Here is a 24937-nt window from a genome sequence, read left to right as displayed (position 1 = left end):
AAAAAAAGAAGCTGATCCTTTCATTCTGTGGGGTTGGTGCTACTGGTGGGATGAGTCACGTTAAATTCCCACCAGACAGCATTTTAGGTTAACAAAAAAATACTTTGAGGCCTTCACAGAACAGCTATTTATCTTGAGATAAAATTACACACAGTTGGTCATAGAACAACAAAGTATTTTACAAAGAAGTTTCACTTGAACATAAACTGTAGGTCTGTGTTTGCATCTGATTCATTCAATGAAGTTGCTCACGGTGGTTAGCAAACACAAAGGTTGGCTAACTTCTGGCTAGCTAACACATGCTTTACCTTTTGCTTAAAGCTACAACAGAGTCCATTGCACAAATTTTACAGGAAAAGTTAAGAAAGACTTTTGCAGTCCAAACATATTTTGTCACCTGGGGCTAATATTTTTACAACCTTTCGTTTGTGCTCTTCAGACAGCCCGCGAGCATTACCCTGTGCTACGAGTGTCACTCACTCCCTCTTTACACGTTCATACAGTTTCAGACAGAAGAAACACTACACATACGAACGTTCACTCGTTTTCCCAGTCTCACTGGATTTTTTTTTCTTCTTTCTCAAACCACGGCCCAGCTCTATCTAGCAATTAACTGCCTGCCGTGGACTCTGCTGACATTGTGTGGGGATATTTCTGTCACGTTTATTATGCGTTTGCTGACCAGACTGTGAGTCATTTAGACATAGAAGCAAATCTACCAAGGGGTTGTTTCCCTTTAAGGGAGGTGCCTTGCTCTGATTTTTGTCCTTTTCTTGTCCTTTTTTTTTTTTTTTGAGAGAGAGGATTTTGCTTCTTCCCAGGTCTTCAGTCCACAAAATCCAGACTTTTAAAAATGTGCCTTTCATGTGAAATGAAACAATATATTCAGTCAGATTCACGGGGTTTTCAAAACTCCAGCTTGCATTCACTGATACATATTTACACACCTCTCGCCATCCGCTCCCTTCCTACAGGAAAATCCTATCAGGGAAGTAGCATGCATACATTTACACGTCACAATCTTGGCCAAGATGTATAATTTCAGGTACTTAGGCTGAATGACTGCTTCTTAAAATCCAAGCCTGTTTTTAACTGATTCCCCTTCATTTCTTCCAGTGTTGTGCAGACAGACAGCAGGGTGAATTTCACCAAAGGCCTCAGCATGCAGATATGCGCTCAGGCCTGTCTAGCCAGCCAGTAATCCAAATTCTTTAACCCAGCCTGCGTTTTCCACATTAAGAGTGCCCGGAGTCCTAGAGCAGAGAAGTAAGTCACTCCACAACATGAAACAGATCAAAAATGAAAAGTTACATTTCCATCAGAATCAGTTTGACTACTAATGATGTTAAAAAAAAAATGTACAGTACCACAAATTTTCTAAATAAATATCATCTGTAGATTAGGTACGGTGACGTCCTAGTTGCCAAAAGATAATATTAGCACACTTAAGAGAATTTCACATTTTTCAACTCCTTCACCGGAAGTAGAAAGATATATTTTGCCTCTTCATAACATTAGAATGCTACAGTTAAATAGACGAAAATCCCGATCCCTGTTTTGCCTATTTTAGCCAGCAAAATAACTAAAATTAAAATATTCACCTGGACCACGTTAGTTTTCTATAATTTAACCTTAAAACACCTGAACAATATTTAAGATGCCATTGAGATTATCAGACATAAACCAAGTCTGGAGATTTAACGATAATTCTCATTCTTCATCACTATCTTGTCACGTTCCATGCTGTGAAGGACCCAAATCTAAGGCAGCCAGGTGACTGCCTGAAAGATAATGCAGTGACGGTAATTTGCAGAGACAGCAGCCTCAAATATTTATAATAGTTTACTTTTTTAGGTGAAAAGACAAAACTATAGAATAAAAAAAAAAACATATCATAAAAGTTTGAATTAATTTGTTTCCTTACAACAAGCCCAAATTCTGTCTCTCAAAGATTGTCTTAACCTTTTATGTTTTCTTCTCTTTTCAATCCACATTATTTTTATTTGGTAAAGAATCGATGTTATTTTAAATTCCACTTTGGTAGACGGGTCTTCAATACGAACTCGTGAAAGAATGTGAAAAAATGGCTTATTTTAACAATAAATACCAGAATAAATTCAAGTTTCCTTTTATTGAAATCACTTGTGTTGCATTTTCTTTCCTATAAAGAAAGTCGACTTAAGGCTTTCATGGAACAACCTGAATTGAAAGAAGCGTTTGGAACACAGGCTGTAATTTAAAAACCTCATCCGCCCCTGCATGTCTGCCACTATGTGCACATGCAATGCCCCGTTTAATTAGGGCCTACCTCCGTATGAGAGCTTTTGATCTCACAATGTAAACACTGTACATTTCTTTAAAATGATCTTTCTACATATTGTTTTTCTATGCTTTTGTTCCGTTCTTCTCTTCCTGCTTCAGTTCTAAGCAAAAACTTGAGTTTGGGAACCCAGTGGAAGAAGGATAACAGGTTCTGCTCTTTCAGACTCCCCTGAAAAATTAATTTTATATTAATTATTAAGCTGAGCAAAGGGGTTCGAATTTGCCTCCGCCCCCTTTCATAACCGACATTCACCAAATAAAACCTTCTAAAGACATCTAATTAGTAATTAGAGTCCATCTGTGTGTTTTAAGCTCAGTATAATTAAAGATAATCTGAAGAGGCTTTTTGTTGGTGCACGAAAAGCATCAACATGACCAAGAAAGAACTCCGGTCCAATCAGACTTCAATACATTTCTTGACATCTTCCTGACTTTCTAATCTAAATGTAAAATGTCATGAATGGCAGAAAGCAAATGGAGGTCAAGTTATTAGCAGCATCTCCACAGTGAAACAAGGTGGTGGCTGAATCATGCTGTGGGAGTTTTGTTTTTCTTCTGGACAGGGAGGTTGGCCAGTTGAAGGATGGAGCTAAGTACGGGGCAATCCTGGAAGAAAAGGATTGAAACTGCAAACAAGGTGCAGAGGTTCACCTTCCACTAAGACAAAGACTCTGAAACATTCGGCCACTTTTAAAATGGAAGTGTTTAGAACAAAGCAACTTAATTGCAGTGGACTTCGTTGACTACAAAATGATGTTACTGTCTCTTCAATTCAACTGGTGTTGAGCTATTTTGCAAAGAATGGTTTGTCTCCAATTATAACAGCCATGGAAGGCAGTTTATAGAGGTTTGACTAGCCGAGTGAATACGAATGGATACAGTTTTTAGATCATTAATAGCGAAGCATTTTTTTTTTAAACCAATAATGGATTACTTTGTATTGCTCTATTACTAATAAAACATATAAACGTTTGTAGTAGTGATGTGATAATTATCAGGATTTACGTGAACTTTATTGTCAGTGTGGAAATCAAATATTACTAAACAATGGGAACATTTATTCTATCATCTTTTATCTGTAGAAATGTGGCTCATTTTCACATTTCTACAGATTATTGCATCTTCCCAAAGATATAGACTGACAAGATAACATCAGACAATTTTTTTTTCACCAGGGATGAAACTGCACTTGTACAATTGATGTTATCCTAGAGGAAACCTATAGATTTTAAATTGTAGTGGAGCTGAATTAGGGGACACACAGAGAGATCAAAGTGAGCGAGGATGGAGTTTAAACTGAATCCTTAGGGATCTGCATGCAGGCTCAGCTTGCAGTAGAGAAGAGTCGAACATCTAAAAGTTTGTCATTTCTGGTGGAAGGTTGCATCTCAAATCAAATCCGTGTCCATATCCACACATCTTTACGCATTACTACTTAAAACGGTTTTAAGAGCAAATAGTCTCCTGTGATGATTTGAAAGCTACAGTGTAGCAGCGTTTTTCGACTGTAATCACACAGTAAGGAGCTCTTAAGGCTGATGATGTGGAGCTTTTCAGCCATCTTTAATTCCTTGCGCTGCCTGTCTGGTCTCTTCCACCCACTTTAGGGCTTCAGAGTAGCTCTGCAGCGAGTGGGAGGGCTGCCATCTTTAAATCACATTTCATCTCACTCGCTCCTCCTCTCCTTTTTGTCACTCTGTCGTATCTCTCAGGATTGATTCAGGTGTAAGATTTAAGTGGAAATCTTGTAGAGTGGTGCCTCTCAATGGGTGCAAAAGTTGTGGGCAAGTTTCAGTCTGCAAGAGGAGGGGATGTAAAAAAAAAACAAAACAAAAGACCATAATCAAGAGCCATTTCTATATTTTGGGCTGCATAGACAGCACCACAGTACAAAAAGAGCACCCAAATCATGTATCATCTGAGGAAAGGGGTCTTTATTCTCATAACTATATGAATAAGCATTAGTCTACATGATAAAATGCTGGATGTGGCCCTGGCTGAATACTGTTGGAGTTGTGGTGGAACGGGTGACATGTCTGGTCATGTGGGCAGGTAAGAGCTGCACAAAGAGAGAGAGAGGGGGAGAGAGAAAGAGAGAGAGCAAAGGGAGGAGGAAAGTTAGATCTTCTCTCACACCTGCCTTTTTCACAGTCTGAAGGCTCCTCTAGTATTGTGTGTGTGAAACATTGCATTCCTCCGGCGGAGTTTTCCCAGAGAGAACGCTGCTGTGGTTCTGACTCAGTAAAAGTTAAAGCTTGTACATAAGGACTTTATTTTTTTTTTTAAATGCTTAGTGGATGAGTTCTGCATAATGCGTTAACGTGTGGGAGAAGTGAAGCTTTCATCTCAATCAAATCAACGAGAAAAATGAGAGATTCGCCAAATCCGCGCGCCAAAGTTTTGACGCAAACGTCCGGTCCAAAATTATTTAACGCAGAATCTCAACATAAGTTGCAAAGAATAAAATAAAATAAAATAAAATCCGAGTAGAGGTGGACTCAGATCTTCCCGATGGTAAAATATCCCCACTGACTCTCGTCTTCTCGTGCGCATTTTACGCACAAAAGTATAAGCGCGCAGGGCCAGACGCCCATGGCCCGGCTCGCTGACCTGATCTGCACCGACGCTCTGTAAAAAGAGAGACTCGAGTTAGGCCTTCTTCTCCCTTATAAACCTCGACGCTGTCCACGTCCTCAAAAAGAATGGATCTAATTAAAACGTTGCACTCGTCATCATCGCCAAAGCCTCTGCCAAACTGTTTCTTGGTGGAGAGGGGAAAAAAAGGCAGGGAGATGCCGGACCACATGACTGCCTCCAAGCTGCAGAGGGATGGGAGTCAGATTTTGTTTCTCCTCTCCCATTGGCTGACGGGCCGACTTTTGACACGCAGACCAGGGACCCTCCTGCCGTATAAATAGGCCTGATAGATCTTTATTATTCTAGCATCACGGCAGCAGGCTTCTGCTAAGTTTGGAGTTATTCGTGTCACCACAACTGTATGCCTGCTTAAAGGTGGTTTAAAGACAGGGGCTCTGCGGCACAAGGAGTCTGCATGTCTGTTTAGACATGCTCAGCTTTGTGGATACTCGGATTCTGTTGCTGCTTGCAGTAACGTTATACCTAACATCATGCCAATGTAAGTTTTGATTGTCTACTCTTTCTCTGTGATGGATCTATACTTTTTCCCCCCTCTTCTGGGTCCCTACTTCTTGAGGATGTTTTCGCTTGGCTTTTGTTTGGGACCTACATGATGATGGTCAACCTGAACTCAACCGGACTGAGCTCATGCAGAGGATTTTTCACTTTATCAAAGGATACGATTATTATCTGATTAGTTTTTTTGTTTTTTGTTTTTTTTTGTCGTCTCATTTTTTTAAGGGATAAGTAAGGAAAACATATTTATGTGGGGTGAGATCTTCATAACAAGTCTCCCCCCATCGTTTAATGCATGTTGAATTACCACTGACACTATCCTTTAGAAAAATTGGATGGAAAGCTTATGTGGGGCGTTGGACACATTGTTCCATCCACACGGCCAAGAAACGCAGCTTTGCCTTTCACGGTGTATTGTCTCCCCCTGGTGGCCATGGAGGCAAGCACCTATTTGGCACGAATTTAGACCCTTTTTTTTAATTCATTCCACAAGCTACAATTTGCCTAGTAAGAAATAGCATAGATAGATATAGTACTAAATTAATAGAAAATTAAAAAAAAATGGAATCTTTAATTTAAGAAAGAAAAGTTGCCTCTCCCTTTAAAGTTCCTGCTTTGAAGGCTGAAAATAACCCCAAATAACTTGAGAATTTCAAAGAAAATACCTCACTCAATTCACTTAACTTTAGTTTGAGGTGTGACTTTGGCGTTATAAGGCTAAAAGGCATATGAGGCGAGCAGTCTCACATTAACGCTCTGGTATGCCACCTGCTGGACCAATTTGGACATGACATGCCAGAGTTCACAGGGAGGTCCCAGCAGCTCCAATCCCAGTCATTCACCTGATCCCAAAGCCATCCAGGGAGGAACCGGTGTTCACCTGCTTCAGAGAATAAACAAGAGAAGCAAACAGTCATCAAGACAAACTAAATACCACCTTTGTCTTATTTCAAGGAGCTCAGCAACAGAATTAAAGCACATTGCAGTATACTGGAAGTTACAGATGTCATTGGAAATTACCTACATTTTGCCTTGTTTTCAGTGGCAGGCAAAAATATTCTAGTCTCGAAGGCATACCCTGCTAGTTCAGACCTGTTAGCAATTTGCAGCTTTAATATCTGGAATGCTGCAGGTTCCCGGCGATGCACGTCCATTACACGGTTAAAACGCTTCGGAGTGGTTACAGTGAATCACTGAGTTTGTTGAGCCTGCAGCTCCTAGTTTTGTCTGAGCTGAGACGTGTTAGGCCGCATGAGAGGAGACTTGCTTGTTTTACTATATACTTTTTTATTCTTTAAATGTCAAGGAGGGTATGAGTGAAGGAAAAGCAACCCTACGTTCAGGCAACACTGAAAGCACAAGGCACAAAATATACCCAGTCTGTCTTTAATTTAATATCTTCAGTCAATACATCATGTTTTTTTTTGTTTTTTGTTTTTTTTTAATAGATAAGGTATTATCTAACTAAAATACGGTTGAATACGTCAAGATTGTTTGCTCTGTACATTTTGACATTTTCTAACAGAGTATTTATTCCCTTTTCTCCCCCTGCCCTCTCCATTCCTCCCTCCTCGTCCGCATCATCATCTCTACGATGCCACAGCGGTTAGTATGCATGCATGCTACCCCTCATAACAGCATATCTAAAACACAGCTTTACCTCATCTAGTCCACCTTGTCAAGTCTTCCGAATCCTTTGAAATACGTCAGGAAAAAGCTGCTGTCAGCCACTGCTGACCAGTCTGAGCTATCTCAGTCACGGCAAGAGGATTTCTTTTAGACCGAGCTGAGCTGTTTCTCTCTGCATTTCCTCTGTCTTCCTGTCCATCGTTAGGTAAGGGTCCTATTGGCTCTAGATTGTGTCAGTGAAAGCTAAAACCGTGGTGCTGAGACACCCATGAGAGCCTGGCACAAAGGATCCTTTCTGAGGACAGCAGAGAGGGGGCCAAAGGGAGGTTTTTCACGACTAGCTGACTTTGAGTCAGTTTGGAGTCTGTATTTGCCTCTCATCTCAGATAGATGCAAAGACCAAGGTCTGATCTCAGGCCTGTGAGTTGGAGAAAAGAAAGAAAAGGCTATTTCTGTCTGAATCACTCTGCTTTGATAGAGATTGCCTAGCCTGACGTTTGACAGTTGGAGCTTTAGCAGCAGTAGCATCTTAAGGTGTACACTGCGTGGTTTTGGTATCATTTTAGAATATTACTTGCCTTAAGGGAACCCTCGAGACTTATTTCTTTATTCTCAAGAAATGATTGAGCTCAACTTTTTTGTGCACTATGTTGAACACTTATATCATATACTCATTACACTGTTGAGGCCTTATGTTATTCTGACGTTGTGGAAAGCAGTATTCAGTGTTTGTCTTTCAATGCCTGATAATAATCACAGATTCCCACAAAGTAAGACAACAGCATGCTGAAATATCAGTACATGTATTTATTTCCATTATATACAAGATAATGTTTAGGTAACTTCATAGCATAGGATGGATCTATTGGACTAGTACTTGGAATGTCAGATCCACAAAGCACAAAGTTGACTGGAATAGAGATTTGCAGCTTCCAGTAAGGTCATTTAAGATGACCTTTAGCTTGTGTCTACCCCCAACCAATGAATCAAGTTGTTCAGTGCATATTCAGTGTTCTGACAACATAGCTCCCACTCATGCAATGAGGCCTAAGTCTTCTACTTGATTCCTGATAGGAGTACTTGCATGTTAAAGCCGTCTAATCTGTGTTGTGGTCTAACCAAGTGATTTCTGCGCTGCAGGGTCCCAGAGGAGACAAAGGACCTCGAGGTGACAGGGTAAGCTGAATTAAAACTCTGCTACCTTTGATCTGCCACGTGAACTCATATATGCATTATTTGATGAGTGATTGGTGAAGTTTCTTGGTGCTGTCTGACCTACTAGCCCCAGTTTGCCACTCCCCTTTGTTTACCATGCGTATGATTATTGTTGCCCCTGATGGGAATTTTAACATAAAGGTTTACAGGACAAAGATTTAGTGTTTTTGCTGTTACAGTCACTGAAAAATATTTCACAATGACAAGCATTTATGGGATTTTTTTTACAACAAATTTGCAGCATGTAATTTTGTAATAGTTTTGTCCGATTACTAACATGCTTGGTTTGTTAAATCCGTAACACGTCGTCATTTGGATTATCTTCTTTTCTCCAGGGTTTTCCTGGCCCTAATGGAAAAGATGGCAAACCCGGACTCCCCGGCCCCCCCGGCCCCCCTGGCCCCCCTGGACTCGGAGGAGTACGTCTCCCTCTTACACTCAAGAAATATGCAGTTTTCCGAGAAACATTCATGCATCTTTAAAAATAGTCTCAAGAAACGTTGTTGATGTCACAAAATCGTGTCTTCATTTGAGTTGCATAACAGATGCATGTATGATTTTAGTCATTGACTCCTGACCTTTGCCCTTTTGAACTTTTCTAAGACAACACATGCATGCTGCCAAATTAGGTCACTGGTGGGCAACTGGAACGTTGTACAAAAGCTAAAAAACAGTTTTAGTCAGTAATATTTTAGGTAAAAACTAGTATATTTATTTCGTCAGAGAATTTCTTAAAAAAATTAGATTGTCTTTTATGTAAAGACTGAAATTACTGTGACCCTGGTGAGGCTAATGTTCACCCTGGCAGTAGCATCGTATGGTTTACTCATGAATTAAATTGAATTAATCATTGTCCTGTTTTTTACCTGCTCAACAGAACTTTGCTGCTCAATATGATGGTGCCAAAGCCCCCGATCCTGGACCCGGACCCCCAGTAAGTTTCCTACCCCTACCTCAATACATCCTATTTTGTCTCAAATCAATAACGGCAAATATTGATTTGTATCAATATCTAAAAGCAATGCAGATAAACATAATTTATCTGCTGCTTTCAGATTAAATCCATCACAGCGTGACTTGAGATGAATAATTTCACATTTCTTCTTATCAGGGAATGATGGGACCCAGAGGTTCCCCTGGAATGCCTGGACTCCAGGTAAGGGCATAGTTCAAAATTCACCTTGAAATTCAGGTTCTATTCAAATCCGTAAAGACTGTAATAATCCGAAAGGAAAATGAAAAAGATACATCGTTGAAAGAGCCCAGGGAGGCAAAGCAGAAATGTTTTTACATAAATTCTTAGCGATGTATGTGTTATTCAACAGGGACCTCAAGGACAGACTGGACACTCTGGTGAACCTGGACAGCCTGGACACGATGTGAGTGTACTCCCTCAAATCTTCCTACTAGCTCGAGTTGCCATTGCAACCTTTAAGATTTTTAATACTTGATTTTTGTTTTTCAGGGCCCCCTTGGAGCCCGTGGACCCCCTGGACCACCTGGCAAATCTGGAGAAGATGTATGTTTGCGACCTTTTTTCAGCACTTGTTTTGATCTAATTTGAGTAGTTTTTTGGGTTTTTTATCCATTAAACAGCTAATGGTGAGTTCTCTCTTCTATTGATTCATAGGGAAACAATGGCAGACCTGGCAAGCCCGGAGACAGAGGTGCCGCCGGCCCTCAGGTGAGTGGTTCTTACCGGGACACGGAGCTGCGACTTAAATTGAGATTCAGCATTTTTATTGCTTCCTAAACTTCTTTGCTTTGGAATTGTAGGGTGCTCGTGGATTCCCAGGAACTCCTGGACTTCCAGGGATGAAGGGACACAGAGTGAGTGATTTACCTTTTTTTTACTTTTTCACCCCCAGCCTGTTTGCTGGAACTTGAACTTGGAATAGAAATATATTGGGGCTCATTATTCATTATCTGACCCTTCTCTTTTTACCCTAAGAAATTCCTGGATAATTTGAAAATGCCAGAATTTTAATAGTGGTGCCTTTCATATTGACACCTAATGAAGGCCTCCTGTTAAAATTAATTGAATTGATTCTTCACTTGAACTTTGACCATTAGGACAGAGAAATACACATACATTTTCACTTCACTCCATCTCCCTTCAAGAACTTCCTTATAACAGATCCTTAAAAAAATAACAGCTACTATATTAGATCTTTGTTGGCCTCTTAGTAATAGCTTTAATCATCTCTACTCTTCTGTGTTGTAGGGTTACACTGGTATTGATGGACGTAAGGGAGAACCCGGCTCTGCTGGCGCCAAGGTACGGCACCGTTCAACATGCAGATTAACTTTCTCACTTTCTGCTTATCTTTTTATTTTTATTGGAAGCCTGTCTCTTTATTTGTGCTTATCTACTTCATATGTTAGCTTATAATTACATATATAATGGGGATTTCATTTTAGTTTTTTTCCTAACTCTCCCATAGGGTGAGTCTGGTGCCTCTGGATCTTCTGGAAGTCCTGGACTGGCCGTAAGTTCATAATAAAACTCAGTATTCTTCATCTTATATTCCTGTAAGTGTTTCCATCAGCTGTGGTCTTGGCTAACTCTGCTGGATGGTCTGTCTTCAGGGACAACGTGGTCAGTCCGGTGAGAGAGGCCGCCCCGGCCCTGCTGGTCCTGCTGGTGCTCGTGGTTCTGATGGCAATTCTGGACCTGCTGGCCCAGCTGTGAGTAAACCCTCTTTATTTCCAGTCAAAGGAATGAGCGAGAGACACTGTTGATGTCAGAGAACTCCTCACACCACGATTGTTCTTCCTCTTTTGTCCAGGGTCCTTTGGGTGCTGCTGGCCCCCCAGGCTTCCCAGGTGGTCCTGGACCCAAGGTACATGTCTTGTCACAAAAACGTTAGAAAACTATATCTTGTAGTCTATTTTTTTTGTTGTACACTAAATCACCAAATGAAAAGCACAAATATTGTGTATTTTCAGCATTTTATACATTGTTGAACACACACTTCTTCAAATAACATTTAATTCTTAATCACAGCCTTCTCTCTATCACCAATAAATGAAAAATAATTCAAATGTTGTCACTAACAGGGAGAGCTCGGTGCCGCTGGAGGCACTGGCCCATCTGGACCTCAGGGATCTAGAGGAGAGCCCGGACCCAACGGTGTTGTTGGCCCAATTGGTCCCCCTGTAAGTAAAAAAAAAGAAAAAGAAAAGAAATAGTCAACTGGCATATTTTTAAAACTATTATTTGTCTGGGAGATGACTTTTAGTCCATGTTATACTATTGAACTTTGGAAAGAGGCTTGTTTCGTAGTTTCTCTTTGAAAATAAGTGGTAACTTCTAATTATTTTTTTTGTTCTGGCATGTACATATTCTAACATGTACTTCTGTGAACTGATTTTTATGATTCACTTGATATATAGAAATAATTTTTAATATAATTTTAAAACAGAGAGAGGAATAGTGTTTCTGTGCTGTGTAACTATATTGTACTTTTAGGGGATTCAGGCACTTCTGTAAACATTTCATCATAAACATTTATTAGACTTTTTAGATAATCTTCATGCACTAGTTAGGTTTTCATAGCACTGTATGTAATTGGACTGAATCCGACTGTATGACCACATTGTAGTAGAATTAAATTTGATCGCATTCCATGTAACTGTATTTTAACTGAGATTGCTTGTAAATTGCCTTTTGATAAGTTAGATTAGTTGTAATTTGGGGCTATGTAAACATAAATAATTTAATTAAATTAATTTTTCTCTACTTTTCCCATAGGGCAACCCTGGTGCTAATGGTCTGAATGGAGCCAAGGGAGCTGCTGTGAGTACGCACTCTGTTACTGAATCAGTTTTTGGTGTATTCTATCATTTGCATACACGTAAATCATTTTGCAGTAGGTCCACATGTTTATACACCAAATACACACAGTCTAAACAGTCCCTAATGAAAAGTGTGCACTTCCTTTAGTTGTTGAGTTGGACTGCACCCCATATCAGATTTTAGTTGCATACCTATCAGCTTCTGTCTATGTACTCAATAAGTTGGATGCATTAAAAAAAATCTAGCTTTGTAACACCTAACACACACAAACTCAACCGTTTTTGTATTCCTGTTGATGATCAGTTGGATGTAAAAAAATACCAAAGACAACAGAGGGCACTATGTTGAACTCTGGTTCTGAAAGATTTACCAAGTGCCAATGCTAACCTGTCACCTTTCCTACTGTAAAGGGAACCCCCGGTGTTGCTGGAGCTCCTGGTTTCCCCGGACCAAGAGGAGGACCTGGACCTCAGGGACCTCAGGGTGCTGCTGGACCAAGAGGACTTTCTGTGAGTATAAACCCTCTGGAAAGATTAATCCACTCGATCAACTGCTGCTTCATAACATACATGTAGATCGGCTCGCACATCTCAGCCTTTGTGATTCTGACTTCTTATTTCGACTGGTCTCAAGTTCTAAAATGTTATCTCTTAGCTTTTTTTCATTAATATAAGTGACAGATTGCACAGAATGTACAAATTTATAGCACTTTACATATGCATTGCTGCAATAATAATGGAGTAGAAGCAGTGCTTGTACTGCAGAAGCTTTACAAAAGAAAGCCAATTGCTCTGCAGGTCCAAATGCAGAGATAATGCTACTGTTTAGCAATGCACACTAATCACACGTGATGCTTTTACTGGTAAATGTTAAGAAAACACCTATGACATATATGATTGCTCTTTGGTTGAATTGCTTTTCTATTTCTCTGTGTGTTTTAGGGTGATTCTGGTCCTCAGGGTGTCAAGGGAGACACTGGTGGCAAAGGAGAGCCTGTAAGTTTAAGAGATGATTTATTCAACATGCAGTAGCAAATCTGTTCAAGGCGCTAAACCTCACTGCTGCCTCCCTCAGGGTAACGCTGGCCCTCAGGGACCTACCGGAACTCAAGGCGAGGAGGGCAAGAGAGGACCCACTGGTGAGATTGGTGCTAATGGGCCTGCTGGCAGCCGTGGTGCTAGAGTAAGTGTCCTCCCATAATCTGTTATGGTAGTGTTTGACCTTTGACCTAGCTTCAGTTGCTAATAGCCGCGTGTCACCCTCAGGGTGCTCCCGGAAGCCGTGGTCTGCCTGGTTCCGATGGAAGAAGTGGCCCAATTGTGAGCGTTATGCCCAAGACACTCAAACATCTGTCCATTCAGGGAGCTGCTATATTTCTAATTTTGACCACTTTCTGACCACAACAGGGTATGCCTGGTGCCCGTGGTGCTACTGGTGCTGCTGGACCTCGTGGACCCCCTGGAGATGCCGGTCGTGCTGGCGAGCCTGGCCCTGCCGGTCTCAGAGTGAGCCATTTCTTCATGTAGAGGAAGAATAGACCATCTTAGAGTGACAATGAACTTGGTTTATAAAAGGGACGATGTACAACTCAAACAAGAATGTCATCAACTGATGCGCTGTACCAGATTATAGTAAAAGCTAATTTGCTTCTGCAGTCCCCCTGAAACTGTGGGCTCTTCATAACTTCTCCATGTCTGTTTTCTAAAGGGTCTCCCAGGAAGCCCTGGAAGCTCTGGACCCCCAGGAAAGGAGGGACCTTCTGTGAGTAAACCTTAGTTCTACTCTCTCTCTAGAGAGTTGCTGCTGGTCTCATGACCGTTTCTCCGATGGACTGAGGTAACACTTCTTCGTCTTCCAGGGTCCTTCTGGACAAGATGGCCGTGCTGGACCTCCCGGCCCAACTGGACCTAGAGGCCAGCCCGGAACCATTGGTTTCCCTGGACCCAAAGGACCCTCTGTGAGTGGGCGTTATGCAGGACCTGAAAAAAAAAAGAGCTCTTCAAATTGTACCCGTTTGTTTCAGCTCCATCTTACCTATAAATCCTGTTTTCCCTCAGGGAGAGCCTGGCAAACCTGGAGAGAAGGGACCCAGTGGCCCCACCGGACTGAGAGTATGTCAGAAAATATAATGCTATAAAAGCATTAACATTTGCAAAAATTTCTGTGTCATATTGCTGTATGCTTACTTGCTGTCTCTGTCATCAGGGACCCCCTGGACCTGATGGCAACAACGGAGCCACTGGCCCCATGGGAGTTGCTGTACGTGTTTCTGCATACAAGGCTTACTGTAATATCGGTTCTTGCAAATGAACCATCCAAAATATGGATTTTAGCATCCATTTTCAAGAATGTCTTCTCCTTGATGTAGGGCGGTGCCGGTGAGAAGGGAGAGCAGGGACCAGCTGGAGCTCCTGGCTTCCAGGTTTGAACATTTCTCTCCTCTGGTTACCAAAACGGAGGCGACACAAGGAGATAAAAGCATTTCTGATGGCTACATGTCATCTTAGCATTGAATGTTTATGGACATCTTTCTTCATGTCCTGTCCTGGTCTTAATTTAGCTGAGAAATACATGGCTTCAAAAGCCCATAGGTTCCATCCAGATTCAGCAAGTTAACCTTTAGCAAGTTCATGTTGTTTACCCTCTGAGGGCAACATCACCATTTTTTGTCTGTTTAGTGAGAAATACTCTGAGGGTTTGGATTTTAGGTAATTATCTGATAGTAAAGAGCACTTTGATACCAGTTTCTGTATTGTTTTGTTTGTTTATTTGTTTGTTTTATTAATTAAAATCAATTTACTATGTTCTTGTTGGCACTGTTGGATCTTGTGTTAACACTTGATGTTTGTAGGGTCTGCCTGGACCTGCTGGACCTGTCGGTGAGGCTGGCAAGCCTGGAGAGAGAGTAAGTAAATGAGCTCATAACAAGTTTCGCGGATGAAACACAAATGTTGGTGCAGTCTAACCAAACCTAACCAAAACGATGTGGTGCTCCAGGGTATGCCAGGAGAGCAGGGAGCCGCTGGACCAGGTGGTGGCAAGGTGAGGTCACTTTGCTTTCACACGCATGTTCAAGAACCAGGAGATCAGAGGTTTAAATAAGCATCTATACTCTGCAGGGAGAGCGTGGTAACCCAGGTTCTGCTGGATCTGCTGGAGCTCAGGGACCAATTGGACCCCGTGGACCAGCTGGAGCCCCCGGACCTGATGGTGGCAAGGTAATCCAATGGAAGCAAAATATATCAAAAACCTATTATGATTTTTTTTTTAAATGAATGGAAGAGAAAAAAACAAATGACTTTTTTTTTTCTTTTCTGCTGCTAGGGAGAGCCAGGAGCTGCTGGAGCTGCTGGGGCTGCCGGACATCAAGGATCTGCTGGAATCCCCGGTGAGCGTGGAGTAGCCGGTGGTCCAGGAGGCAAGGGCGAGAAGGTAAATTTAAGAGAGGAAAAAAAATCTACCACATCCACATTTTTTTACTATATTCTATTTGAAAGTTACAGCCCGTCTAACTACTGCTTTCATTTTCAGGGAGAGACCGGACACAGAGGCCCTGATGGAAATCCTGGCAGAGATGGCGCTCGTGTAAGTTAAACTCTCCTGTTCTTTTGAGATACACCTAAAAGCAAAATATTGGAGCTTGTACCCCTTATTAACTATCCCCTTTAATCTCCTACCAGGGCCCTGCTGGACCTCCTGGCCCCCCTGGACCCACTGGAGCCAATGGTGATAAGGTCAGTTGGTGTATTAGTTGCGAGAAATGGATAACTGGACAAATCTTGGCAAATGACACCAGCGCAGGACTATTCTTGCCAAACAAACAAATATGAGCAAAATAAATGTATATGAATGACTCCTGCCAACTCTTACCTGCCAACCATCAAGATAGACTTCTTAAACCAACGCTTTGCAACACTAAACTATCAGGAAAAGCAGTTTGGATTACAGAAGTGTAAAAATATTAATTCTGAACAAACCTGTAGTTCGTTTTCAAATCTTTTGCTTTTCTCTGCGGTAATATCCAAATTAAACCTGTACCAAATTGCTATATTTATAGCAAGTCTCACTGCTTCCATCTGGTGGCTATTTTATAAACTGCAGCACCAATCCAGCTAATAACCTAGCAAAAGATGATATTTTTGGATATTTTTTTTTAAAAAGACACATTTTTCATAGTTTTTTCTTCCATATCTGTCATTATTTTAATTGATTTTGTTAATTTTTAACAAAACATAAATATTTTTAGATACACATATAGCATTTATATGACATATCATAATCAGAAGAAATGGGATGAATTTTCTGTTTGGTATTTATTTATATAAAAAGATTGTATAATTCAGGAATGTCATACTCATTTTCACTTTGGGCCACATCAAGATCAGGAATATTTCTGGAAGGGCCAGTTGTGAGAGAATGTACTGATAAAACCCATTAACATGCTTTGAAAATATTAATAAATAGCTGCGTGTGCATCGATAAGTACTTCTTAAAATAAATGACACTGAACATCTTTTCACGTTGATGTTATTTGGCAGACTATGGATAAAAAGTGCTTTTATTTTATTTATTAAAATAAGATTTTCGCACACAACTGTTATCTTGAAGGCCCTATTTATGTGGCGTTGCGACCACATAAAAAGCCATTCAGTTTGAGACATATATTGTAGTTGATTAAGCATTAGAGTAATTCGCATCCTGTCTTTTGTCTTTTTCAGGGTGAAGTTGGTTCCTTTGGACCTGCTGGCCCTGCTGGACCTCGTGGAGCCTCTGTAAGATAGATTTCCTATTATTTACATACCTTAACTTCATCATCATCATGTCATCATAAAATAAGGTCTTAGTGAGCCTTTTCTGACCAAGTTCCTCTTACCTACAGGGTGAGCGTGGAGAGGTTGGACCTGCCGGAGCCCCCGGATTTGCTGGACCTCCTGTAAGCCTGATTCTTTAATAGATTAAAATTACAATGAGATTGGGATTAACGTATATACTGAAGATTTGCTTAACGAGCACAAAAGCTTGTCCAGACGTTTACGTAGCTGTCTTTTGGTTCTCCCACAGGGTCTCGATGGTCAGTCCGGAGCCAGAGGAGAGCGTGGACCCGGCGGAGCTAAGGGAGAGGCTGGATCTGCTGGCCCTGCTGGACCCGCTGGACAGTCTGGACCTGCTGTAAGCACATGCACAGTCTTGCTTTCTCACTCTTGTTACGATTGCAGTTTAAACAGCGTCATAGGATATGACGATATTTAAAAAGATGAAGGGATTTTTATTTTCTTTCTTTTTTTGCTATCTAGGGCCCCTCTGGCCCTGCTGGACCTACTGGTGCTCGTGGAGAAACTGGCCCTCCAGTGAGTACTCGATTAAAAGCTCAAATGCAGTAACACATGTTTTATATGTACCTGTCACACACAGGCTTTCTGTCGTCACATTTCAAGTCCATTTTGTGGCATACCTCCTTATTCCTAATAGTTGGGATACAGCAGCATTATCTGCTAAATTCAGAGATGTAACACATGCTTAGCTTTTATAAAGGTCACACTCTTTTTCAAAAAATACACATAAACCTTAAAGGCACTTACTGGATAAGATATGCTGTATTAATTAATTGTGTTTGGTTCAGTTTTTAAAAAAAAATTTTTTTTTTATTAAAAAGCCCATGCATGCCTATAAGACTCTGTTTCTAACCTCTGTGTGTGTTTTTGCTCAGGGTCTGACTGGTTTGCCTGGTGCTGCTGGCAGAGTTGGTGCTCCCGGCCCTGCTGTGAGTACTTTCACTGTGCAATTTTCCATAAAAACAATCACACACACACACACACAATAAGCCACACATTACACATTGTAACCCTCTCTCCTTTTTTCTCAGGGTATTGTGGGACCTCCTGGCCCCTCCGGTAACTCTGGCAAAGATGGACCTCGTGGTCTCCGTGGCGACTCTGGTCCTGCTGGTCCTTCTGGTGAGCAGGGAATGGTTGGACCACCCGGTCCTCCCGGAGAGAAGGGACCCTCCGGAGAGTCTGGCCCTGCTGTAAGTACTACGAAATCACATAAAAGAAACATGGCGGGGGAATAATAAAAATGCAGAGAATTTAATGAAATGTCCCTACACATCACCTCAAATTGTTATAGTGATTAATCATGAGTGTTTGTGCGTATCGTCAGGGAATTGCTGGTGCTCCTGGACAAACTGGACCTCTGGGAATTACAGGATTCGTTGGTCTGCCTGGTGCTAGAGGAGATCGTGGTACACCTGGTGGTGCTGGTGCTGTGGTAAGTGCAAGTTAGTGCCTACACTCCCCCCCCCCCCCCCCCCCCCCCCCCCCCCCCCCTCCCGGCCTAAGGACAAGGTAGAAAGCCACCTTATCAATCACGTTATATCTCAGTGGCACAGAAATGTAATAAAACTGTTCAAGCAAAGGATCACAGATCTTTAAACAGCTCCAGTGATAAACTGGAATGTATTTCAATTGATAATTAACATCCTATCTGCTTCAACATGTCTCACCCTATTTTCTATTTTATATAATTACAGGGAGAGCCTGGCAGATCTGGACCCCCTGGTTCATCTGGAGCCCGTGGTCCCCCTGGTAACATTGGCATGCCTGGTATGACCGGACCTCAAGGAGAGGCTGGACGCGAGGTAACACTTACTCCGAAAATCTGCTAGTTAGCTAGTTAGTTTGTGTTGAAATGTAGAAAGGAATGATTGCTTAATATTTGAGTCCTAGTGTAGTTATATATATATATATATATATATATATATATATATATATATATATATATATATATATATATATATATATATATATATATAAACACTTTCAACTTATTTCTCAACCAATACAGACTCATCTTACACAGAACAAGCAACAAAACTAGCATAAATTAAACAGAAAGTCAAGTAACTGTAACCAAACGAAACGGGGAAAAAAGTATGGAAAGTCACTGGTAAAAGGAAGCATCCTATAATTTCCAGGTTCATCACAGCACCATTTTGTAGAAGCAATAGACTGACTAGTTCACCTCCTTAAGGGGTAGGTGAAATGTTTTCCCATTCTTGACAACAAACAACAAAGCTGCATGGTTAGCCTGGATATGTTGCTAGGCTATTAGCTTTACCTTATACTCGGTATGCTTTTCTGTCTTATGGACGGCTAAAACCTCGTTTTGCTTCTCCCAGATGACCCAGATTATGAGCACATTTTTAGCAATAATGACACACTTCTTACCTCTGATGGTTTTCTAGTAACAGAATGACTCTTGCTTTTTGTCAAATGAGAAGTTGTGTCTAACTATGATTTTAAAAAAGGCTAAATACAATCAATAAGCATAAGACTTACATTATTTAAAGATAGAAAATGGTTAAAACGATTTCAGAGTTTTAGAAAAATATTTAGAACCCTGCTTCCCAAATGTGGGTCATCTGTAAAAAATAAAAAATAAAAAATGTTAATGTAGGCCATTTGATTGGCTAAGCTAATGACAGATAACATCTCTGATGTCTGTTATTGCAGTTTGTGCTTAAAATGTGTAACTGTGCTGCAGTTTCTTCCTAGCGTCAAACACCAGCAGGAATATTCTGAATGAGAAATTTTGGAAGGCGAATTTCAGCTTTTAAAAGTTTACTTCAAGGTTTGAGACAGTTGTAATATCGCTACTGATGCAAGATGAAGAAAAGTGGACAAACTCTCAATGTTTCAATAAATTTTTAATCAATAAATCGTTTATGGAATTGGCATACTTATTCTCAAAACAGCTTTAGAGAGAAATGGGTTACAAGTTGACCTAGATATTACTTTTCTTCATTAGTCCATGACTTAACAAGTATAAATTATGTCCGAAATGCAGATTGTAACCCTATCTGCCTATGGTAAAAAAAAAAAAAGGAAATTACAAACTTAAATCATCCTTCAAATAATGCTATTGCATTATTATGTTTTGTCTCTTTATATACTGAATCAATATATTGGATATACTGATATAATTCCTTTTTCTAACATGACAAACAGAAATAATTATATTAGTATTGGGTTTCATTATTATAGTGTAGCCCACTATAACTGCATACACAGAGAAACTGGAGCTAATCAAGAAGAATTAAGGACAACATTACTTGCTTTAGCATCTCATATGTATATTTCACAAAGTTTGTTAATGAATGTTTTTTGCCTTTATACCCACTCTTTCTCCGAAACAGGGTAGCCCTGGTAACGATGGACCCCCTGGTCGTCCCGGTGCTTCTGGATTCAAGGTAATGTCCTGAGGGTACATTTAAACATGACTTTTTGCAGGAGAAAAACACACTACGCTCTGAGCTGCATGTTCCCTTGTTTGTCACGCTTAGGGAGACCGCGGTGAGCCTGGATCCCCTGGTGCCTTGGGACTTGCTGGTGCTCCCGGACCTGCCGGACCAACTGGAGGTGCTGGCAGACCTGGAAACCGTGGAGAGGCTGTAATTATCGTTCTTCTTTGTCTGTTCAAATAGCTTACCTTTCATGGTGTCTCATTCACATATTTGCTGATGTTTTCCCTAGGGCCCATCAGGTCCTTCTGGACCCGCTGGATCCGCTGGAGCCAGAGGCGTCCCAGTAAGTACAATAAATATGCCACACAATTTGGTTCCATGAAACAAAGCAACAACACATTTCTATGACCTTGTGTGACGACGGAAATAAAGGCTGATACCTGTGTGTTGTAGGGACCTGCTGGACCTCGTGGTGAGAAGGGAGTTGCTGGAGACAAGGGAGACAGAGGCATGAAGGGTCTTCGTGGACATCCTGGTCTCCAGGGAATGCCTGGACCTTCTGTGAGTATCATTTTATTGACTCAGGTGTAAATTTTGGGATATGGAAGGCATACAGAATGTGTATAATTTGGGACTTTCCTTTTCCTACAGGGACCTTCTGGTGAGAGCGGTCCTGCTGGAGCCCTTGGACATGCTGGACCCAGAGTGAGTTTAATGCTGAATTAGAGCCTATTCTTGATTTGTTTTTGAGGTGAACATAAGTGTGAAGCCACTGTCTTACACAAAACTTAGTTCAAAGTTGTCCAATGTTGTGGTGTGTTTTAATCAAAGTTGAATTTTTCAACTTCCCATTAAGAAATGCAGCAACAATCTCCCTGAAACTCTTAGTGGGAAAGTCTCAAAGAACCCCCACGTTAATGCAGCACAGCCTCTATTTGCAATCATGGTGCTTTAGAAAAAAAAAAACGTTATTAGTGCACACTGCTTCTTGAGGTTAGCATCACAACAATCAGCAAATCCTGCAGATTTTCTGGCTTGCAACTTGAAGGAGCTCATCTCCTGGGTATCCTAAGTATTGACTGCATTCCCAGGACTGAGCTCTGACTTTCTTGACAAATCAAATGCAGCATTTCTTCACGTTAGCAGATTTCTTTCACACAACATTGCAAAAAAAAAAGAAAAAAAGAAATGGGTTGCCTATTAAAAGACTTCTTTGACACTGGACCTACAAGTTCCATGCATGCTATAATTGTTAGCCGTACATTATTTTAAATGACTGTAAACAATTATCTCTTCTTTAGGGACCTTCTGGACCCAATGGACCCCCTGGTAAAGATGGTAGAGCTGGCACACATGGTCCAATGGGTCCTCCTGGTTCCCGTGGACCTCCTGGATATGTTGGACCAGTTGTAAGTTTGACTTTCCATAGCCTATGTATCAGACATATTTGTGTTCTATGTGATTTAGATAGGTTTGCAGCTTACTGATCAACTGTCATGTCCATTGTAGGGCCCTGCTGGATCTCCTGGTCTGCCCGGACCTCCTGGCCCATCTGGTGGCGGATACGATGTCTCTGGATACGACGAATACAGAGCTGATCAGCCAGCTCTCAGAGCCAAGGACTACGAAGTCGATGCCACCATCAAGTCTCTCAACACCCAGATTGACAACCTGCTTACCCCCGAGGGATCCAGAAAGAACCCGGCCCGCACCTGCCGCGACATCAAGCTCAGCCACCCCGACTGGAGCAGCGGTAAGCAGCTTATAGGCCCTGGTTTAGTATGATGCATTTATATTAGCTTGCCACCCTCCTCGAAAGCCATAACATTCGACTTATACCCCATGCCTTCTCCTCCTCAGGATTCTACTGGATTGACCCCAACCAGGGCTGCATCAATGATGCTATCAAGGTCTTCTGCGACTTTACCACCCGCGAGACCTGCATCTATGCCCATCCAGAGAGCATTGCACGCAAGAACTGGTACAGAAGCACAGAAAACAGGAAGCACGTGTGGTTCGGCGAGACCATCAACGGCGGCACCGAGGTGAGAGAGGGACGCAGTCAAATAAGAATGCCTACCCTGAATTTGGCCGTCCTTTGAAATCCTCACTTTTCTGTTTGGTTCTGCCCTGCAGTTCACCTACAACGACGAGACTCTCAGCCCACAGAGCATGGCCACGCAGCTGGCTTTCATGCGCCTGCTTTCCAACCAGGCTAGCCAGAACATCACCTACCACTGCAAGAACAGCATTGCCTACATGGATGGTGAGAGCGGCAACCTGAAGAAGGCCGTTGTGCTCCAGGGCTCCAACGATGTGGAGCTCAGGGCCGAGGGCAACAGCCGCTTCACCTTCTCCGTGCTGGAGGATGGCTGCACTGTAAGTACAGTTTTGGCTTTTTTAGGCTCTTTGTAGAGATTGAACTCCACCGTTTTTCAATGTCTAATCTCCTTTTTTTTTTCTTCGCCTTTTGCAGACACACACTGGTGAGTGGAGCAAGACAGTGATTGAGTACAGAACAAATAAACCAACTCGCCTCCCCATCCTCGACATTGCACCTTTGGACATTGGTGGAGCTGATCAGGAGTTTGGTTTGGACATTGGCCCAGTCTGTTTCAAGTAAATAGACTCATGATAAATTAACATCAAAAAGAGAGAAAGAACGGAAAAAAAAAGAAATCTCTGCCCTTCTCTGTTTTTTTTTTTGTACTGAATGCTGACTTCTCTCTGCACATCCACTTGCTTAAGATGGGCAACTATCGGAGAGGACCGAATGGACTGAACGGAGATTTTGTGCAATGCAAATTAATACAGCCAAACCCAAAGAGACGTGGGAAAACACCTTGTTGTGGAACATCATGGCATCTTTTTTTGTAAAAAATAAAAGAAGTGTAATAAAAATGCTGAAAGTATGCATCACTTTTTGTGGTCTTTGTATATCTTCCAAAGAAGAGGTTTAAAACCACAATTTCCAAGAACAAAAAAGGTTTGAACTACCTCATGCCTGTACTCAAAGAAAATAGTATTGACAAAAACCTGAGTCCACAACCGAGATGTTAAGACTTCTAATGCTTCAAGCTTTGTCCTGCTTGGAAGGTGCTCAGTTACTTGAAGCAGAGACCTATGGTGCTAAATGCAGCTGTGGAACAAACCACTTTTTACTGTATTACTTTGTATTGACCTGTGAGGAGTCTTACATCAATCCCGCTGATACTCCCCCACTTTAAGCAGGTGGAATGTTCCAAAACCCTTATGTCTAATGTCTGTTTTCTGTTTTTTTTTTTTGTTTTGTTTTTTCTGACTTTTTTTGTCCTTCAGAGTTTTTTCAGGCTTTTCTTTTGTACTGCCCCACTTCACATTGACAGCACACTTTTCCTCCAGTCCCAAATGGTTTTCAGGCGGCCTTTCTCTCTCTCTCTCAAACAATGACACCACAAAGTCTATTGTACCTATTTTGTATATGTGAGATGTTTAAATAAATTGTGAAAAGTTCTGAAATAAAGCATGTCCAATGTTCCAAAACCCACAAATCATGCAGTGACTTTTATGTTTTAATGACATCATTGAAGGTGTGTCACTGTAATGTATATTTTTTTTTAGTTTTTTTTTAATATATATATAATTTCATCTGGTCTTAGTTGTGCTGACAATTTATGTATCAGCATTGACTTAAACATCTTCCTATTGTGGAAGCAGAACACGATCATGAGTCACATCCCCCTTTATGTTGCCTCCCATCAGAACATCCAACTTTAATGTATAGTAAACTTCTGTTTACACTCTCCATGTCATTGTGTGATTTCTAATGTGCATTTTTCTTGTAAATATGCATTCTCCAATGTAGCTTTTTTTTCTTGCATAAAACAGCTTTTGCATCCAAATAAACCTCGTGAGTTTGGATCAAGGCTTAAACTGTATTGGTGCGTGACTATATAGACCTTAGCTTCTTTATATGACCCAGTATTGCAGATATTTTACACACGCTGCTTAAATAACTTAGAAGCACCGAGGACAGATATTGAAATACCCTTTGGAGACTTCTCAATGGTGCAAATACTGCTGAGATAGGTTTCAGTACCACGAACACTACAGGAACTGGGCGGGGAAATGCCTTGAAAACAGGGTGCGACGGATTTGTGAAAGCTGCAACTCACACGTCACTGCTAAATGTAGTCAGCTGCAATATCAATTACAACCACAAGATGGCAGTGAGGTATAAAATGTATCTAACTGTAAAGGGTGCCAAAAAGAAACACGTTGAGCACTTCATTTTAATACAACTGGCATCAGATTTATAAGTGCCAATAAGTCGGAGTAAAAGCTAATTTATATTTAGAAATTTAAAAATACCAGTGGATGCAAAAACACGGACAATTATTGATAATACAAACATTGAAGGGAGCATATGACAACACATTTCTGGGTGCCATGGTGTACTGTATAATCTGCTTGAAAATTCAAGGAAGACATGCAAAAATGAAAATAGTAAAAAGTGCTGGAGCTTTGGGGAGATGAGATTATAAATTAATGAATATTCTATATAATTCACTTGTAGTGTCATATATTACTCACTGTGT

The 24937-nt window shown here is 41.1% G+C and overlaps 1 protein-coding gene and 1 long non-coding RNA gene across 2 annotated transcripts; one reads left to right on the top strand and one right to left on the bottom strand.

The window, feature by feature from the left end:
• Positions 1 to 1020: 1020 nt before the first annotated feature.
• LOC145553633 (uncharacterized) lies at positions 1021 to 7299 on the bottom strand. Its single transcript, XR_014089690.1, has 3 exons — positions 7136 to 7299; positions 6223 to 6358; positions 1021 to 4381 (listed from the first exon to the last, which is right to left on the bottom strand). It is a non-coding gene; the product is annotated as an uncharacterized LOC145553633 (long non-coding RNA).
• Positions 5255 to 24144, top strand: col1a2 (collagen, type I, alpha 2). Its single transcript, XM_081612372.1, has 50 exons — positions 5255 to 5458; positions 6214 to 6215; positions 8245 to 8280; positions 8655 to 8738; positions 9197 to 9253; positions 9431 to 9475; positions 9645 to 9698; positions 9785 to 9838; positions 9950 to 10003; positions 10096 to 10149; positions 10544 to 10597; positions 10764 to 10808; positions 10909 to 11007; positions 11109 to 11162; positions 11380 to 11478; positions 12074 to 12118; positions 12529 to 12627; positions 13060 to 13113; positions 13193 to 13300; positions 13384 to 13437; positions 13525 to 13623; positions 13826 to 13879; positions 13977 to 14075; positions 14176 to 14229; positions 14324 to 14377; positions 14487 to 14540; positions 14970 to 15023; positions 15116 to 15160; positions 15238 to 15336; positions 15443 to 15550; positions 15650 to 15703; positions 15799 to 15852; positions 16837 to 16890; positions 16998 to 17051; positions 17180 to 17287; positions 17413 to 17466; positions 17826 to 17879; positions 17982 to 18143; positions 18278 to 18385; positions 18648 to 18755; positions 20313 to 20366; positions 20460 to 20567; positions 20650 to 20703; positions 20814 to 20921; positions 21012 to 21065; positions 21662 to 21769; positions 21870 to 22113; positions 22221 to 22405; positions 22497 to 22739; positions 22837 to 24144. The coding sequence occupies exons 1-50, from the start codon at positions 5389 to 5391 to the stop codon at positions 22981 to 22983; spliced, it is 4056 nt and encodes a 1351-aa protein (XP_081468498.1). The 5' UTR covers positions 5255 to 5388; the 3' UTR covers positions 22984 to 24144.
• Positions 24145 to 24937: the final 793 nt, after the last annotated feature.

The sequence above is a fragment of the Poecilia reticulata genome, chromosome 11, assembly GCF_904066995.2.
Source record: "Poecilia reticulata chromosome 11, P_reticulata-male-v2, whole genome shotgun sequence".
Taxonomy (NCBI): Eukaryota; Metazoa; Chordata; class Actinopteri; order Cyprinodontiformes; family Poeciliidae; genus Poecilia; species Poecilia reticulata.
This window is presented reverse-complemented; position numbering and strand designations above follow the sequence as displayed.

Excerpts from the sequence above, each read along its gene's own strand:
- col1a2 (XM_081612372.1), top strand. The coding sequence starts at position 5,389 with ATGCTCAGCTTTGTGGATACTCGGATTCTGTTGCTGCTTGCAGTAACG. Across the intron at positions 8,739-9,196 it reads GCCCCCCTGGACTCGGAGGA|AACTTTGCTGCTCAATATGA; the intron begins GTACGTCTCCCT and ends CCTGCTCAACAG. Across the intron at positions 16,891-16,997 it reads CTGGACCTCGTGGAGCCTCT|GGTGAGCGTGGAGAGGTTGG; the intron begins GTAAGATAGATT and ends TCTTACCTACAG.